General features: G+C 49.4%; 2 protein-coding genes and 1 long non-coding RNA gene across 4 annotated transcripts; all 3 read left to right on the forward strand.

The window, feature by feature from the left end:
• Positions 1-1,014: 1,014 nt before the first annotated feature.
• Positions 1,015-8,442, forward strand: LOC117194921. The gene is made up of 5 exons (XM_033399386.1): positions 1,015-1,317; positions 1,927-2,209; positions 7,831-7,925; positions 7,991-8,148; positions 8,229-8,442. Exons 1-5 carry the CDS (start codon positions 1,057-1,059, stop codon positions 8,440-8,442), a joined length of 1,011 nt encoding a protein of 336 aa, XP_033255277.1. The 5' UTR covers positions 1,015-1,056.
• A 1,008-nt stretch (positions 8,443-9,450) lies between these two features.
• On the forward strand, positions 9,451-18,262 carry LOC117194944. The gene is made up of 2 exons (XR_004474941.1): positions 9,451-9,544; positions 18,052-18,262. It is a non-coding gene; the product is annotated as an uncharacterized LOC117194944 (long non-coding RNA).
• LOC117194937 lies at positions 15,308-17,780 on the forward strand. Of its 2 annotated transcripts, none has more exons than XM_033399399.1 (7): positions 15,308-15,568; positions 16,106-16,483; positions 16,537-16,706; positions 16,787-16,963; positions 17,032-17,178; positions 17,250-17,513; positions 17,609-17,780. In XM_033399399.1, exons 1-7 carry the CDS (start codon positions 15,308-15,310, stop codon positions 17,709-17,711), a joined length of 1,500 nt encoding a protein of 499 aa, XP_033255290.1. In that variant the 3' UTR covers positions 17,712-17,780. The 2 variants fall into 2 exon arrangements, with proteins under 2 accessions (XP_033255290.1, XP_033255291.1); XM_033399400.1 differs by having other exon boundaries at positions 16,549-16,706.
• Positions 18,263-18,963: the final 701 nt, after the last annotated feature.

Raw genomic sequence — 18,963 nt, forward strand, 5'->3', positions numbered from 1 at the left:
TTACATGGCCAAGTGAAACTCTTTTGGCTGACTTTTCAATTTTCTAATATGCTTTAAAGCTTCTGCTTCATGCTGTTGGGAGCGGCGCCTATTGCTTAATTCGATTTTGCTTGACTTTGATGCTGGCAAACTTCATTTGTCCGACTCTAAACGCGTGAAATAGGATTAGGCCGACGGAAAAGCATTCAAGCTGACTTAAATCTATTTCTAGTTGGGCAACGATACAAAGTACCAATAAATAATCTATAAGAAATCAGATTTGAGAGGAGTTAGGAAAGAGAGAGTTGCAGTGCACGCAGTTTATGGAAGAGATCCAAATTAAATTAAGACTGCCAGAAGTATTCCACAAATAGCCATGACCAGAATGAAGCTACTTTGGGCCAAAACGATGACGGGTCAATACTTTTTTCCAGGCTTGTGGATATATCAGCGTCAGTGCGGCACCTTAATGCAAGTCTGTGAACGAATTGTATTTGGTAAATTTTCTTTACAGGAATCCGAAAGGATCGAACAAGGTGAAAATGAGCAGTGTACGAATTAAACATTTTACCATTTAACCATTTGGTAATTTGGTAAACCATTTTTTTGTGAAGCTCAAGACTCAAGCCACGGAGTACCATTAATAATACGAAAATGTACAGTAATTAGTATCTGATCTACATCCATACAACATTGAAATGCAGCCCTGAATATCGCTCCGATTATAATCGGGAGACAGCTCTGCCTTTCACTTTGAATTCCGGTTTGAGCAGGCGACGACTTTCAGTGTGAAAATCCGAACAGTCATCCTTTCGAAAATTGTGCCAGCGAGCGGAGCTCATGTAAAGTGGAAAATTAAATATAAAAATTAAAATTCCTCTCAAAGTCGTAGTGAGAAGTGTCGAACAAAATATTCTAAAACTGTATTTAGCACGCGCGTGTTCTCAAGTAAGTTCACACATATTTAAAGTGAAAGATTTCGCATTTGCCGCACACACGCACGCACACACAAACGCCGGTTTTGTGAACTCACTTGACGAAAAGAAAGAGCGAGAAGAAAAAAGTTGCCAAATCAAAATGGTCACCGAGCCGAAGTCCGTTGAGCCCAAGGTCAGCACCAAGGAGGCGCAGTGCCAGTCATCGGACTGCGAGACTTCCCAGCAGGAGCCGGTCTCGCAAGTAAGCAGCCCGAAGGGCGCCCGTGTGGGGATCTTCAATGCCGAGGACTTCTTCTCGCGTGCTCAGATGAACGACAAAATCAACAACATCTTGCGCTCGCCCACCAGGCCGCCCAACGGGGTGCGCCAGCGCTCCGTCTACACCAACAACCCATCGCCGGTAAGTGAAATTCCAAGCAATAACGTGAAAGTTTCTTCAATTTTCAGATTTTTTGTTTTACAAAACTGCCGCATCATCGCGCTAGCAGGGTATCAACAGCGAGTTAACAGCCGCCGCAGTCTTAACAGCTCGGCAACAGCAGCATTGCCACATCACCTCATTGCCCTCTCCTGTTATTTCAGACCTTCTTATTTTCCGTCTCGCTCTTTTCCACCATTGCTCTCTTACTTTCCGACTTTAATATTCGAATTTTCCTTCTCTATTCCCCCCCTCTTCTCTTCTCTTCTCTTCTCTTCTAATACTATTCAAAATAGTTTGGTTAATTTCTATAAAAATCAAATGCAAATTGGGAAAAACGCACACACGTATGTAAATACATATATGTATGTATGTATGTATATGCATGCGTTAACAGAATGTCGACAGAATGTTAGCAACAGTTGCAAAGTCATTCGATTTCTGCGCTGCTGACACTTTCTCTCGTATCTGTCGTTTTCTCTCCTGCCGGTATTCAATTATTTTCTGGCACTTTCACTTCCTCACCTCTTCATTTCCTTCCGGATCTAACTTCCGCTACTACCTCTCGCCTTCTCATCCCCCCTCCCTTAGCAAGCAAGCTTGCGTGTCGGCATGACTGGGGGGCAGCTGACCCAACGCATGAGCAACATCTCGCTGTCCTCCGGCACGGACTCCGTGGGCCACATGGATCGCGGCAGCAGCTCCAGTCTCGCTAGCAGCGCCACCGTTGGCACCAACACCATCACCAGCGGCATTTCCAAGGAGTGCGCCAATTACCCCGTCGGCAGTCAGTCGGCCCGTCCATACGTCCAACTGCCGGGCATACACATTTCCAACCCTCCCCAGTACGGGCCAGGGAATATGCAGGAAATAGGTTAGGTTAGGTTAGGTTAAGGCGGTAGCCGGGAGGGGGGGATAAGAGCCTCCCGCCCCCAAGCTCACTTGGACCTATAAAAGGTCCGTTGTGTTGCCGCATGGGCATGTGCCCCTTCGCGTTGCCCGAACCGTGAGAGCATACTACTGCAGGTTAAGGGCAGTCCCATCCGGTGGCTTGGATGTATTTGGACAAGGTCCCTGGTTTGATTACGGACAGGTCCGAAATGTCCGTGAGGAAAGCGGCCCCGAGAATTCGAAGACGACGATTTCCAAGGGCTGGGCAGTGGCAGAAGAAGTGGGGGACCGATTCCTCCTCCTCCTCGTCGCGACAACTCCTGCAGAAGTCGTTATGAGGGATTGACAGTCTAGAGGCGTGAGTGCCGATCTGCCAGTGTCCCGTAATGGCTCTAGTAACTGCAGAGCACTGTGCTCTGCTGAGTTTATACAGCTCTGCTGAGCGCTTCTTCGATCGATATGGCCATATCAATCTTGAGACTTTACAGGAAACGGTTTGCTGCCATCTCCTATTGGCATTTTGCTCGAACAATTCGTGCGTTAGGAGCCTGCACGTAGCCAAGGGCATCGCTACTTGCTCCCTCTCCGGTAGGAGAGGAATCGTAGTACCCTGCCTGGCTAGCTCGTCGGCGGCGTCATTCCCCTCGATGTCCCTGTGGCCGGGGACCCATATAAGGAAGAGATCTAACTGCTCTGCGATCTCGTGCAGAGACCTGCGGCAGTCATTTACAGTCGCTGAGTTCGACGATATTGAGCCTAGAGCTTTGATAGCTGCTTGGCTGTCCGAGAAGACGCACACTAAGTGCGTATCTAGAAGTAATTTGGAGACGATCGAAATGGCCTCCTTGATGGCTTCAACCTCCGCTTGGAACACACTACAGTGATCCGGGAGCCTGAAGCAATGACTGATGTTCAGCTCGCTGCAGTAGACTCCGCCTCCCACGCGGCCGTCTAGCTTTGAGCCATCAGTGTAGAAGTGGACCGCATTTGCAGGTCCTGGTTCGCCCATCTCCCAGTCCTCCCTAGATGGGATTGATACCTGGAAGGGCGTCGAGAGGTGATCACTGGGGATACAGTAATCTGTCCTCTCTGGTAATTGCGGGAGTCTCATCAGGATTCCCGAGTGCCCAACCGCGGATGCTTTCCACAGTCTGGCTTCTCTCATTCTGAGGGCAGAAAGTGTTGCCACCTTCTTTCCCATGAGATCCACAGGGAGGAGGTCCAGCACAGTATCCAGGGCTTCCCCTGGAGTAGTGCGTAGCCCGCCGGTTATGCATAGCTCTGCCATGCGTTGAACTCTGCTGAGTTTATTGAGGCATGTCCTTCTGTCCAAGGCTGGCCACCATACCACCACTCCATAGAGCATGATTGGTCGTATGATGGCGGTGTAGAGCCACCGAACTATATAGGGGGTCATTCCCCATTTTAGTCCGATGGCTTTCCTGCAAGTATAGAGGGCCACTGTGGCCTTCTTTACTCTATCCTCTATGCTCAATTTCCAATCGAGCTTTCTATCGAGGATTAGGCCAAGATACTTGGCGTTGTTGCTGAAGACTAGCGTTTCCCCACATAGTCTTGGGGGAATCAGTACCGGAACTTTGTACTTCCTAGTGAAAAGCACCAGTTCCGTTTTAGACGGGTTGACGCCTAACCCGCATTTGTCTGCCCATTTCGACATTTTCGTGAGAGTGCTTGTCATGCACTCACACAATGTCTGCGGAAATTTTCCGGAGAATGCTATGGCAACATCGTCCGCGTACGCCACCACACGGCAGCCACCCCCCTCTATCTCCCGCAGCAGTGTGTTCACTGCCACGTTCCATAGGAGGGGCGAGAGGACTCCGCCCTGCGGTGTGCCTCTGCTGACAAATCTGGTACACGTTGACGTCCCCAGTGATACCTCAACCGTCCTGCATTGTAGCATCTGATCGATCAGGCTCACCGTCCTGGAGTCAACGCCCAGATCCGTCAGTGCGCCCGTGATGGCGGTCGGAAGGATGTTGTTAAAGGCGCCTTCTATGTCGAGGAAGGCTACTAGGGTGTACTCCTTAAAATTAAGGGATGCTTCGATGATCGATGTGATCGAGTGTAGGGCCGTTTCGGTGGATCTTCCCTTCCGATAGGCATGCTGGGAGTCTGAGATCAGACTGGACGGAATGCACGCCGTTAGATGCAGCCCCAGGAGCCGCTCCATCGCCTTTGGAAGAAAAGACGATAGACTTATGGGTCTGAAATCCTTTGGGGCAGTGTGCGATGGCTTGCCTGCCTTGGGTATGAATACGACTTTGGTCTGAAGCCAGGTGTCAGGAATGCACCCGTGGGAGAAGATTCCCTCGTAAATTATTTTGAGCCAGTTAATGGCTTTATGTCCCGCGTGAATCAGTTGGGCAGGGAAAATGCCGTCTGGCCCCGTGGACTTGTAGGGTTTAAAGCTTCTGATCGCCCAGGAAATGTTCTCCTGGCTTAGCAGTCCCAAGATGGCATTTGAGGCGACAGAAGGAGGCGCGAGGTAGTTGGGTCTGTTTTCATCGCAGCCAGGGAAATGGGTATTTAGGAGAAGATTTAGCGACTCCTCGCTGGACGTAGTCCACGACTGGTCGGTGTTCTTCAAGTAGCCCAGGGTGGGTGTTGTCTTCGAGAGAACTCTGCGCAAGCGTGAGGCTTCTGAGTTACTCTCGATTTCGCTGCAGAACTTACGCCAGGAGGCGCGTTTGGCTTTTCTAAGTTCTTTGTTGTAGGTTGACAGACTGGCCTTGTATTCGGCCCAGTTTTGCTCAACGTTTTCAGCCTTAGCTTTATTGAAGAGTCTCCGGGAGGCTTTCCGGAGTTCACCCAGTTTCGGATTCCACCATTCAGGTTTCTTCCGGCCTCTGTTCTTGCCAGAGGGGCATGCTTTGTCGAGCGCCTTATTGCAGGCGTCGGTAAAGATCTTAAGAAGACGAGTCGTGGCCTCCGTGGAGAACTCCTCCTCAGATGGGGGCTCAGGGAGAACACGACAGAGGTAATCAGAGTACCGAGTCCAGTTTGTCCGCCTGATGTTTCGGAATCGGACTGGCTTCGGTACTGAGAAGGAGAAGACAGTTTCCACGTACCTGTGGTCCGAGAAGGAGTGCTCTTCCAGGACCCTCCAGGATACAATGTTACGCTGTATCTCATGAGAGGCAAGCGTGAGGTCCAGGACCTCCTTGCGGTTTTTAATGATAAAGGTGGGATCACTACCCCGGTTTAGTAAGTAACTGAAAAGGTACTCACCCCTTTCGTTTGTGTCAGTGCTTCCCCACTGACAGTGATGTGCATTGGCATCGCACCCCACAATTAGGCCGATGTCCTTGGCCGAGCAGTCTGCGATTAGAGCCCGGAGAGGCGCGTGTGGAGGGGGGTCTGGTTGTTCATGCCCCATGTATGCGGAGCAGATCCTCAGTGAGCGCTCCTGGCCTTCGAGGCTCACTGCGGTGTGGTCTTCATTGCTGAAATTTGGGAGCAAAAATAGGTGCAACTCTCTTTTTGCAAGAATGCAGGTACGAATTTTACCTGCGGTTTCAGCTACATATAGCTTGTAGTCAGAAGTCCTCAGACCGGAGACCCTGTTTCCGAGGATCCAGGGCTCCTGAATGAGGACTATGTCGGCTCCACCCTTGGCCAGGTGGAGCAGTAGAGCAGCGCATGCTGCCTTACAATGGTGGAGGTTTATCTGCAGGAGCGTCAACGACATTCCTGAGGCTCGCCTCCACCATTGTTACTTCTAGATCGCTGTCAGGGGACTCCGGCTCCTCCCCGACAACGATGTGGCTGAGACCTCTGGCTAGGTCGCTCTCGTCGAACGCGTAGTCGTCCAAGATATCGTCCGACATCATGGACGCCGCATCCGACGCCGGGTTGTCTTCCTCGCACGAGGCCTCCTCTTTTGGGATCTCCGGCAGCTCCGGGTCTGGCTCGACCTCCGCTTGCCTGCCCTTGCGATCGGACTTGTAAGTGGATATGGTGACCTTCTTGTAGCCATAATCCACTACACCGTCCGACTTTGCGAGGAGATCAATGGATTCCTCATTTAGGACGAGGATAATCTGGCGCCTCTGCCCTTGGATATCCTCCACCTTTGCCACCTTCCAATCGGCTGTAGGAAGGTGGGGGTTGCAGACCTGCAGTAACCTGAGGATCTTCTCAGGCTCTGCAGGCTTAGCCGAGACCCACGCTCTGGCTCTCGGGCGACTAGGGACATCTTCCCACTTCACGGCCTCCAGTTTCGCCCCTGGATAGACCTCTTTTAGGGCCGCCACCGCCTTCATGTAGAGAGCCGCAGAGCGAGCGTCTTGGCAGGCGATGGCTTTCACCTTGCCTTGATGCCACCCTGCGTCCTCACACTTTGGCGGTGGTCCGCCGTTCTCCTCCAGTTCCAGTAGGAACCGGTCCTGGAGCTCGTTCTCCACCAGGTGCCACTTATCGCGAGGGACATGGCCGTCCTCGGCGCCCCTGTCCAGGACACCGATCAGGGTCCTGCCCCTCGCCACCTCAGCGAACGACCGGTTCGTGAGGTGGGTCTTCACCCGCTTGGCTTGCTGGGCTTGGCCTGGCTGATTTGCGGGGTCCTCCGCTGAGCGTTGCCGCTTGTTGGCGGCCTTGGCTGCGCCCTTTCCGGCTTTGGCTGGCTGGAACAGTGGAAGGATTGAGCAGGCCCACAGCCTCTGCTCCTTTCCTTCGGCTGACGCCTTGAAGTTCGGGTCTTCGTTGGACAGGATGAAAGCCGCTCGTCTCCTGTCCTGGTACGACGGCTTTCCACCCCGTGGTGCAGAGACGCTGCCCGCCGGGGCTCCCATGGGTTCTTCGGTCCCGGTGCGCTTACCAGCCGCGATTACGCTCTGCTTGGCAGCCACCCCGGTATCCGCTTCGCCCTTGGAGCCACCCGACTTGGAAGGACCCGATTGGCTTTTCGGGCCCCCCTCGCTGCGGCTGCTGCCTGAAGACGGTGGACCGACTCAGTCTCCTTCCCCGTCTTCTTTGGACCCGGGTTCCCAGGCGCTGGGGCAGAGGGATTGGCTTGTCCCTCCGGTTCTTTAAGAGGAGTACCGAGCTCCTTTGCGGTGTTTTTATTTGGTATTTTTGATATGTTTGGCATTTTTGTTCCCACGAGTAGGCGGGAAGGGGTTGGTCACCCGAGGCATAGCCCGCTTGCCCCGGGAAGCCTGATTTAAACTGGAGGTCGGCAGGTATCCAGAGTCCGCATATTAGCGACCGGGCACCCCCCCGGCCATGCATCCCTCGGCATATAACAGTGTCACCTTGGATTGGGGTAATTTCACTGAGAGTTTTCTTCTCTCCGCCCGACTACCATTCGCCAGCATACTAGCAGAGACATGACCGTGCTAGGACCTGTTTTCAGCCGCCCTCACGGGGAGAGTATAGTCGCACTTCCACCGGTGTGCACAGTTACGGCGGGTGACGGTTCGCTCGCAACCCTCTGTGTCCTAGGGGGGGTGTAAGACGCAGACCGCACCGGGTATTACTAACCGGAGCGGCTGCGCCTGCGCCGAGTTCACAGTTGGGCGAGCCGACCCGTCATCCGTTTGTCCCCCTGTAGCACCCAATGGCTGACGGCCCAGGAAATAGACGCTGGCAAAATGGCGCACAACGGCAAGGCACTCACAGGGCGCTACAATGCCACGCCCACCTATGGCTTCGACAACGAGCAGAACTACTGCCTGGTAAGGGGCTCCTGCATATCTGTAAATCTAGCCGATTCTATGCTCAATCTCAGAATTCCCAACAGTTGCCGTCTCCTATGCCCCCTCCACCATACGCCTTGGCACGCGTGAGCAGCACACGCAACTTCGAGCTCGAGAACCACACACCGCCGGCATGTCCCGGCTCTGGACCCATTGCCATGACGAACGGCACCATCCAGTTGCGCCTCCGCGATGGCGTGCGGTGAGTGTGGACGGCCCCAGCCCCTTGGCTCTTCTTTAAGACCGACCCCTAATGTTAATACCTTTCTTTGCATGGGGCAGCATTGACATGACTCTGGACAAGGCGGTGCGCGTGCTCAATCAGCGCAGCATGGTGGCAGTTGCTCTATCACGCAACTGCAGCAACTCGGCTTTGATCCACCCCAATGGACGCATCTTGCAGAGCGGCGCTAAAGTCGAAATAGTCACCTACGACGGCATGAAGGGCAATAAGTGTGAGTGGGAATGGCCCTTACCCCAACGTGGCATCTTTTGAATCCTTTGAATTATCTTCCCATTACAGTCGCTATGCCAAGATGTGGTACAAGGGTGTGAGCTTCACCAGCGAGGCGTGCGCTCTCATCTACCTGGTGGACACAGCCGGGACGCGCACCACAACCGACACTTTCACCGATCTGACCAAGGACTACACCCTGGCAGTGTTCTATGAGTGAGTCCCCCCGGCCAATTGCATCGCTTCTTATTTGGCTAATTTCGATTTAATTCCCGAACTTCTCGCAGCGACTCGCGCCATGGTCCCTCTTATATGGCTGAAGCCCATGACGTGATGGCCAATTCAGCTTACACCTGTACCGAGGATGGCACTGAGATCTATGACATAAACGGATTTCGCATCACCCAGGCAGCCGATGGCCTTGTGAAGGTCACTCGTGTGGACAACAAGTGCTTGATTCGCACCAGTCCCGGCAATGGATCGGCCACTTTGACCACACCTGGCATCCATTGCACTGCCTCTCTGGGCAAGACCTCGCATCTGTTTGTTCGGTAAGTGTCAAACCGATGCTCTCAACCTCCCCTCCCCCTCCCCCTCGCCCGACATCCTGCTCTGCTAACTTCCGTTCTGTTCTGTCCTTTGTAGTCGCAATGAGAAGCGCATGCACTTCGATGGATCCTGTTTCATTGTACGCAACGCCGGACACTCCGCCGGCTTCAATGAGAACAACCTGCTCATTGTCTACTGAGCGGCGTTCGTAGTCCGGAGATAGAAACGGCGCAGTGGTAGCCCATCCCACACGCACACACTCACACATGTCAACACATTTCACCTGAAACACATAAATAGACACCTACAGCAGCACACTTGAGGGACCTTGACGTGGAGAGAGGGATTCAGTTAGGATCCCGGAATTTAGGAATATCAAAATCAATTTGGGAAATAAGTTAGAAAGCAAATATGCTCGTACAAAAACCAGCACCACACCACACACACACACCTCAGCGAAGGAACTCAGCCCAGTCCTATCTGGGTTCCGATTGCTCGACATGGGCGCAACACAACCACACCACCAACCCCCAGGGAATACTAGTTGTCTTTCGTTTACCATTGCCTACATATATATCATGCCGTATATATGCGTGTAATACTAGTTATTGCAAATCGGGAGCGCTTTCCTGCTTCCCCAAACCAGTTGGCCAAATCAGACCGATCTCAAGCTGAAGCGGAACCAATCAGAGCCGAATCGCATCGAACAGGGCCGTGCCAGCGTTTGGTGTTCAAAAAAAGAAACATCGTTTTTCTACTCGTTTCCATTTCGGCTTTTTCAGTTCTTCTAAATTGTTTCTTTTACGCAGTTCAGTTCTAAATTTTGTTTGATAGACTTTAAAAATGGCAAAACTCAAGAAAAAAAAGTTTAAAGAAATATCTCCCAAAAAAAAATTTACAAAATTATGCACAGTTGGTGCGTCTGATTAAGCAACGTGTATTCAACAATTATAGTAGATCAGAGGACTAGTTCTCTTGGGCGTTACGTTTAGGCAACGTAACGCCAGTGCCGATACATTATTTCTAAGCTACCAGTTCTTTCAATGCAATCCAATAATGTTCATCCACACCCGTAGCATACAGACACTCAAACACGTAACCCATAATCACACACACCGCACACTCTTTACAAGAGGCAAAAGAAAGTGAATTATGAAAGATAGAACAGATCCTGTGAAAGGTAGAAAGTGAGAGTTTATTAAATTAACCCCTTTTGTAATTTGATTAAAAGACACTTGTCCTGTGAGGAGGACAATGAAAGAAACCCCCATACAAACACAAAACATAGGCTTAATATATACATAAATACGATGGGATGTCCAATTATAATACAAAGTTAAGCCCAGTGTGAAAAACCGGGATTAGCCTTACGTCAATCTCCAACACCTAAATTTTCTATCATGTAAAGAGAAATTCATGTGCCCCAAAATCAATACTAGGGAAGTATAATAAATTTAAAATGCAATCTGTTCATTCAATAAATTAATTTATTCCTCCAAAAGAATGGTGGAGCAATGGAGCTCGTTTCGTTTCCTACCCTCCATCCTTTGCTAATTTCTTGGTGGAAAGAAAATGTCGACTGCCTCCTGCCCCGTGCCTTTATGTGTTCGAGTATTTATGTACCTTCTGTCATACATGGCCGGGGGTATCGTAAATTTACAACAAAATTGTTTTATGGCCCCAATCCATGGGCCCTCCTGGCCCCCTCAGGCGGAGCTTGGCGTTTACGCCGTCACCTGAAGTGCCATCAGGAGTTGGACAATTTCAGGCCCTAGACGACAGTTTGGTTCGGTTTCCCATCTTTAAGAGCACTTGGATTTTAATCATTTAAATTTCTGTGAGGAATCCAAGAAAATAAATTTGAATATCTGCCGCTATAGAGTTTATATTTAAATCCGATTTAATTTAAAAGCGGATTACGCTCTTCCATTTTGAAGGGACTTCGGATAAGCCCTATCTTCGGAGACATCGGGATATGGAAGACCTTTTTGATCTCCAAAAACCAAGCTTCGCGGGGATACAAATATTTCATTGAATTTTTAATCGCACATTTACGACAAAGCTGTTTTTATTTTATCGTACCGTGACAACCCTGGGCGGCCAGTGTGTACACTCTTTTGGACTACAATATTGTTTGTCTTGCTGTTGACAGCGGTAAATTAGGCAAATGGAAGGAAAAGTACATTGATATTTAATTAGTAAAATGTCTTTAGCCTTGTCGTTACCTGCAAACAAATCCAAATGCACAGGGATATCGGATCGACTGTCATGCAGACTAAAGTTTCCAACAAACTTAACCTGGAGCTGGAGGTGGAGGTAGGCACGCGGCGCGGATGCTACAGCGCTGGCTGTGGCTGTTGATAAAGATTATTGGATAATGTCTTGGCGGAACTATCTGCCACGTCTGTCTCTGTCATAAGAAGAAAGTTGTTCCATGGTTAGAGATACACAAAGAGAGAGAAAGAGAGATGCATACGGAAAGTGTGTAAAAGCGTGGAGCAGTGAGAGCGGGTGCGGAAGCCACAGCGTGGATACAGAAGCAGCGGTAAGTACAAATAGCCCAACCAGGGAAGGATCAAAATATTGATGTCTGGAATGGCTTTATTCAAGTGTGAGAGCCTAACTGGGACTCGTGCGAGCAAAGGACCGACCCCACTTATGTATCTGTGGCATATTCAATGCTCACGCTTGTGTGACTGCGCCCCTGCGAGTCCTTATCTGCATCCATTTGCCGCTCGCACCCGTGTGCCCAACATCAAAAGCTTTTCACACTTAATTGGGCGTAAAATTGTATCAGAATTGATTAGAACACTTGAATGACAACAGCCGTGGCCGTGTTGCTGCTGTCAATGGCATCAGAGAGAGCCGCATCCTGCCAGCATCCAAGCCCCCAAGCCCCCAAGCCTCCCAGCTCCCAGCTCCCACTCCACCTCCTGCCAGCAATTCCGCTGGCATTCTGAGCATAAACAAACTTTGGTTTCGATTTTCCCCAGCTGACGCACGGCACGGCAAGGAACGGCACGTCGGTGACTTCGGCCACGTTCCTGCCGCTTCTCGGGGCTCCTGCCACTTCCGAAGCCGGGCACTCCCGAGACAGAGCGCACTAATTGCTGCTGGGAACTTAGCTGGGGAGGCTCCCCCGCAACCCTGTTTTTCATCGAAAAGTTTATGAAATTCAATTTCCCCCAAAAATGGGGAATAGAATGGAAAAAGGCCGGGCATTCATTTTCCTGCATTATCGTTTAATGAACCGACAATTATGCGAGGCCCCTCTGCTTCGGCACCATGCACGTCTATAGATATTCAATTAACTTGAATTCACAGCCATAACTCTCCGAACGAGTTCATTCCACATGCATTTGGCCAGGGCATAGGGCAAGTCAACTCGATTTCCGGCTATTAAGACATGGCTGAATTTCAGACGTGGAATGCAACGCCATGGAGTGCCGAGTCCAGGCAGGATAATTACATTTTAACCGGGTGATTCGAGCGGAGAGGAGAGTCGACAGCAACGTCAACGGTAATGGATAAATGCACATCTTCCGCCGCCCTGGGGGTCTTGGGAGCCGTCCTGGGGCACGGCACATTTAATGGGAAATGAATGGCAAAGTTGGAGGTAGAAAATTATGAAAACGTTCCCAGGGGTAAGTTGTACGAAAACCAGCACGAAGTGCCCTCCATAATCTTCCACTTAAAGTTGATAAAAAATGTAAACGACTTTCATTTCGCCCGGGAGCGATACCTCTGACGAGGACTTCAAAGGACAGCTGGAAGACCCAGGACAAACTCGAGGCGAAAGTGAGTAGCTCATTGAATTGGATGGATTGTCATCCCAGTCGGTGACAGCAATCAAATCAATCACACCAGCCTCCACCTGAGTAGAGCAGGCAGGTCAAAGTGCGGCAGCCTTGGAGGATAAAGAATGGACCCCTTTTATGACATTTGGTGATGTTTTGCGATGCAGCAAGAGGGAATTCCTACACCGATTGGGGCAAAACTTGGGCTAGGTACAGCTGGCAAGGCCGATAGCTTGATCCGATTCATAAATAATATACAGCTAAGAGTACTATATGTTTGGATTCATTGGGAATCCGTGCGTGGTGATGTCTAATGCAATTTGCGTAATTGAAACCCACTCGAAAGCAATTAAATTTCCTGTGGTAGGACCACTCTCCGGCAATGAGATTCGTTGGAGTAATTGCAATCGAGATGCCCAACTAATCTTCAGGTAAAACAATCCATAATGGAGCAGAAGTTTTGTTCGCACTCGGCATTTATCAAGTTTGAAGTTTTAATTTGCTTTCGCCCCAACAAAAACAACTACAGAATACAGAATAACAAGAGTGTCAACACGATTTTAATTGAGTTTAATTAAGCCGCAAAGTAAAGCCTCTCAGCACTCTTGTCTGTGGACCGACCAACAGAAATTTAAAATATTTGCGCTAATCCACTTGGCAACGGCCTAACAGAAATGAACAGCTGGTGCCAGTCCAGGCCTTTTCAATGGGCCAACTTTCGGATAAAAGAGGTACGTGCCAAAGGCTTCAAATACTCGTATTTGCTGGGGCCAAAGTACGTACAATAAACTCGAAGCAATCCGAAGCAAAGTTGCGATCTGGAAATTTATGGATGGCGAAGGCCAAAATGTTTTGCTGTAGGCCCAGGCCCAGGCTGAACCCATTTGTTGGCCCAGCTCTGAAAATGTCACATGCTCCTCACACCCACAGCTACACCCACACCCTGTGTGGTCTGGGTCTTGGCCGTCTGGGTCCGTCTCGGCCGGATTTGTCTGCGCCAAAGTTCACTGACACTTTCATGAGTTTTCTTGGGTCGACGAAAATAGTTTTTCCACATTTCGCATTCGACCGAGTGGAAATGAAATCCCCTTGGAGCATAGATAGAATATTTCAGAGCAGTGCTCGCTGCCAAAAGCTTACTGTTACACATTCGTTCTGCGAAACGAAATCCAGTTAATTAAAATGTGGCAAGCAAATAATCAACAAGCAATTCAAACTAGAAAAAGACCACAATTCTGCTTCCTCTCTGCGTTTTCCTGCCGTAAATGGCCGTCCAATTGGTAATGGCTCGACAAAAATCCCACATTCATATTTACGAACCATAAATATGGACTCGTACTACCAAAAAAAGGAAAGGAAAAAAATAAAAGGAGGTTAACCAATTTGTTCGCTTGCGGCTGCTGTAAGTGACAACAAAAGAGGTGGTGGAGCCGGTCAAGGCATTGTAGCTTTTTACAAATGAGTTTCCGTATTTCATTCGGATTCCATGCATATTGCATTTTCTATAAATACAGTATTTGCCAACTGTTCTTTTTTATTTTCACTCTCAAACTGAGTCAATGCAGTGCGTGGGCGGAGGTGCAGATGCAGCTGCAACAGCAACAGCAACAGCATCGGGGTGGCAGCATCAGCACCGAAAATAAATTTCAAATATGTCACAAGCAAAATGAGATAGCATTTTTAGGCGAATATTCGCTGTGCCATGCTGCGTGGGCAGCGATGTCCAAATGCAGGGGAAGTCAATGCGCTCTAGCCGAAAAAGTGAAAGCCAGCATCAATCATGTGAGCAGGCGATATAGTTGTCAATCGATTCGCAAGAAGTTCAGGGTTGCCTACTGAACTGAACCCTATAGGAAATCAGATTTGAGAGGAGTTAGGGAAGAGAGAGTTGCAGTGCACGCAGTTTATGGAAGAGATCCAAATTAAATTAAGACTGCCAGAAGTATTCCACAAATAGCCATGACCAGAATGAAGTTACTTTGGGCCAAAACGATGACGGGTCAATACTTTTTTCCAGGCTTGTGGATAGATCAGCGTCAGTGCGGCGCCTTAATGCAAGTCTGTGAACGAATTGTATTTGGTAAATTTTCTTTACAGGAATCCGAAAGGATCGAACAAGGTGAAAATGAGCAGTGTACGAATTAAACATTTTACCATTTAACCATTTGGTAATTTGGTAAACCATTTTTTTGTGAAGCTTAAGACTCAAGCCACGGAGTACCATTAATAATACGAAAATGTACAGTAATTAGTATCTGATCTACATCCATACAACATTGAAATGCAGCCCTGAATATCGCTCCGATTATAATCGGGAGACAGCTTAATGAGCTAAATATAAAACTTAAAATTCCTCTCAGAGTCGTAGTGAGAAGTGTCGAACAAAATATTCTAAAACTGTATTTAGCACGCGCGTGTTCTCAAGTAAGTTCACACATATTTAAAGTGAAAAATTTCGCATTTTCCGCACACACGAACACACGCACGCACACACAAACGCCGGTTTTGTGAACTCACTTGACGAAAAGAAAGAGCGAGAAGAAAAAAGTTGCCAAATCAAAATGGTCACCGAGCCGAAGTCCGTTGAGCCCAAGGTCAGCACCAAGGAGGCGCAGTGCCAGTCATCGGACTGCGAGACTTCCCAGCAGGAGCCGGTCTCGCAAGTAAGCAGCCCGAAGGGCGCCCGTGTGGGGATCTTCAATGCCGAGGACTTCTTGTCGCGTGCTCAGATGAACGACAAAATCAACAACATCTTGCGCTCGCCCACCAAGCCGCCCAACGGGGTGCGCCAGCGCTCCGTCTACACCAACAACCCATCGCCGGTAAGTGAAATTCCAAGCAATAACGTGAAAGTTTATTCAATTTTCAGACATTTTGTTTTACAAAACTGCCGCATCATCAGCTCGGCAACAGCAGCATTGCCACATCACCTCATTGCCCTCTCCTGTTATTTCAGACCTTCTTATTTTCCGTCTCGCTCTTTTCCACCATTGCTCTCTTACTTTCCGACTTTAATATTCGAATTTTCCTTCTCTATTCACCCCCTCTTCTCTTCTCTTCTAATACTGATCAAAATAGTTTGGTTAATTTCTATAAAAATCAAATGCAAATTGGGAAAAACGCACACACGTATGTAAATACATATATGTATGTTTGTATGTATATGCATGCGTTAACAGAATGTCGACAGAATGTTAGCAACAGTTGCAAAGTCATTCGATTTCTGCGCTGCTGACACTTTCTCTCGTATCTGTCGTTTTCTCTCCTGCCGGTATTCAATTATTTTCTGGCACTTTCACTTCCTCACCTCTTCATTTCCGTCCGGAAATTCCGTCGCCTTCTCATCCCCCCTCCCTTAGCAAGCAAGCTTGCGTGTCGGCATGACTGGGGGGCAGCCGTCCCAACGCATGAGCAACATCTCGCTGTCCTCCGGCACGGACTCCGTAGGCCACATGGATCGCGGCAGCAGCTCCAGTCTCGCTAGCAGCGCCACAGTTGGCACCTACACCATCACCAGCGGCATTTCCAAGGAGTGCGCCAATTACCATGTCGGCAGTCAGTCGGCCCGTCCGTACGTCCAACTGCCGGGCATACACAATTCCAACCCTCCCCAGTACGGGCCAGGGAATATGCAGGAAATAGACGCTGGCAAAATGGCGCACAACGGCAAGGCACTCACAGGGCGCTACAATGCCACGCCCACCTATGGCTTCGACAACGAGCAGAACTACGGCCTGGTAAGGGGCTCCTGCATATCTGTAAATCTAGCCGATTCTATGCTCAATCTCAGAATTCCCAACAGTTGCCGTCTCCAATGCCCCCTCCACCATACGCCTTGGCACGCGTGAGCAGCACACGCAACTTCGAGCTCGAGAACCACACACCGCCGGCATGTCCCGGCTCTGGACCCATTGCCATGACGAACGGCACCATCCAGTTGCGCCTCCGCGATGGCGTGCGGTGAGTGTGGAGGCCCCCAGCCCCTTGGCTCTTCTTTAAGACCGACCCCTAATGTTAATACCTTTCTTTGCATGGGGCAGCATTGACATGACTCTGGACAAGGCGGTGCGCGTGCTCAATCAGCGCAGCATGGTGGCAGTTGCTCTATCACGCAACTGCAGCAACTCGGCTTTGATCCACCCCAATGGACGCATCTTGCAGAGCGGCGCTAAAGTCGAAATAGTCACCTACGACGGCATGAAGGGCAATAACTTTGTGTGAGTGGGAATGGCCCTTACCCCAACGTGGCATCTTTTGAATCCTTTGAATTATCTTCCCATTACAGTCGCTATGCCAAGATGTGGTACAAGGGTGTGAGCTTCACCAGCGAGGCGTGCGCTCTCATCTACCTGGTGGACACAGCCGGGACGCGCACCACAACCGACACTTACACCGATCTGACCAAGGACTACACCCTGGCAGTGTTCTATGATTGAGTCCTCCCGGCCAATTGCATCGCTTCTTATTTGGCTAATTTCGATTTAATTCCCGAACTTCTCGCAGCGACTCGCGGCATGGTCCCTCTTATATGGCTGAAGCCCATGACGTGATTGCCAATTCAGCTTACACCTGTACCGAGGATGGCACTGAGATCTATGACATAAACGGATTTCGCATCACCCAGGCAGCCGATGGCCTGGTGAAGGTCACTCGTGTGGACAACAAGTGCTTGATTCGCACCAGTCCCGGCAATGGATCGGCCACTTTGACCACACCTGGCATCCATTGCACTGCCTCTCTGGGCAAGACCTCGCATCTGTTTGTTCGGTGAGTGTCAAACCGATGCTCTCAACCTCCCCCTCCCCCTCCCCCTCGCCCGACATCCTGCTCTGCTAACTTCCGTTCTGTTCTGTCCTTTGTAGTCGCAATGAGAAGCGCATGCACTTCGATGGATCCTGTTTCATTGTACGCAACGCCGGACAATCCGCCGGCTTCAATGAGAACAACCTGCTCATTGTCTACTGAGCGGCGTTCGTAGTCCGGAGATAGAAACGGCGCAGTGGTAGCCCATCCCACACGCACACACTCACACATGTCAACACATTTCACCTGGAACACATACATAGACAACTACAGCAGCACACTTGAGGGACCTTGACGTGGAGAGAGGGATTCAGTTAGGATCCCGGAATTTAGGAATATCAAAATCAATTTGGGAAATAAGTTAGAAAGCAAATATGTTCGTACAAAAACCAGCACCACACCACACCACACACACACACCTCAGCGAAGGAACTCAGCCCAGTCCTATCTGGGTTCCGATTGCTCGACATGGGCGCAACACAACCACACCACCAACCCCCAGGGAATACTAGTTGTCTTTCGTTTACCATTGCCTACATATATATCATGCCGTATATATGCGTATATAACTAGTTGTTATTGTAAATCGGGTGCGCTTTCCTGCTTCCCCAAATCTGTTGGCCAAATCAGACCGATCTCAAGCTGAAGCGGAACCAATCAGAGCCGAATCGCATCGAACAGGGCCGTGCCAGCGTTTGGTGTTCAAAAAAAGATACATCGTTTTTTTACTCGTTTCCATTTCGGCTTTTTCAGTTCTTCTAAACTGTTTCTTTTACGCAGTTCAGTTCTAAATTTTGTTTGATAGACTTTAAAAATGGCAAAACTCAAGAAAAAAAAGTTTAAGGAAATATCTCCCAAGAAAAAATTTACAAAATTATGCACAGTTGGTGCGTCTGATTAAGCAACGTGTATTCAACAAATATAGTAGATCAGAGGACTAGTTCTCTTGGGCGTTACGCTTAGGCAACGTAACGCCAGTGCCGATACATTATTTCTAAGCTACCAGTTCTTTCAATGCAATCCAATAATGTTCATCCACACCCGTAGCATACAGACACTCGAACACGTAACCCATAATCACACACACCGCACACTCTTTACAAGAGGCAAAAGAAAGTGAATTATTTGCAAGTGGCACAGCGCCAGCCACAGTTAAAACAGCCACAGGACACACATGAAAGATAGAACAGATCCTGTGAAAGGTAGAAAGTGAGAGTTTATTAAATTAACCCCAATTGTAATTTGATTAAAAGACACTTGTCCTGTGAGGAGGACAATGAAAGAAAGCCCCATACAAACACAAAACATAGGCTTAATATTTGTGGACGTTGACATGCAATGACTGCATCTTTCAAGAGGCGATGCAGCTACTGCACCGTCAAGTGGCCCGTGTGACACCAGCAGAAGGCTGTTA

The sequence above is a fragment of the Drosophila miranda genome, assembly GCF_003369915.1.
Source record: "Drosophila miranda strain MSH22 chromosome Y unlocalized genomic scaffold, D.miranda_PacBio2.1 Contig_Y4_pilon, whole genome shotgun sequence".
Lineage (NCBI taxonomy): Eukaryota > Metazoa > Arthropoda > Insecta > Diptera > Drosophilidae > Drosophila > Drosophila miranda.

Bases quoted from the DNA above. Each gene is read 5' to 3' on its own strand.
- LOC117194921 (XM_033399386.1), top strand. From the start codon at position 1,057: ATGGTCACCGAGCCGAAGTCCGTTGAGCCCAAGGTCAGCACCAAGGAG. The intron at 1,318-1,926 runs GTAAGTGAAATT...CCCCTCCCTTAG, and splicing joins ACACCAACAACCCATCGCCG to CAAGCAAGCTTGCGTGTCGG. The intron at 8,149-8,228 runs GTGAGTGTGGAC...TGCATGGGGCAG, and splicing joins CGCCTCCGCGATGGCGTGCG to CATTGACATGACTCTGGACA.
- LOC117194937 (XM_033399399.1), top strand. From the start codon at position 15,308: ATGGTCACCGAGCCGAAGTCCGTTGAGCCCAAGGTCAGCACCAAGGAG. The intron at 15,569-16,105 runs GTAAGTGAAATT...CCCCTCCCTTAG, and splicing joins ACACCAACAACCCATCGCCG to CAAGCAAGCTTGCGTGTCGG. The intron at 16,964-17,031 runs GTGAGTGGGAAT...TTCCCATTACAG, and splicing joins ATGAAGGGCAATAACTTTGT to TCGCTATGCCAAGATGTGGT.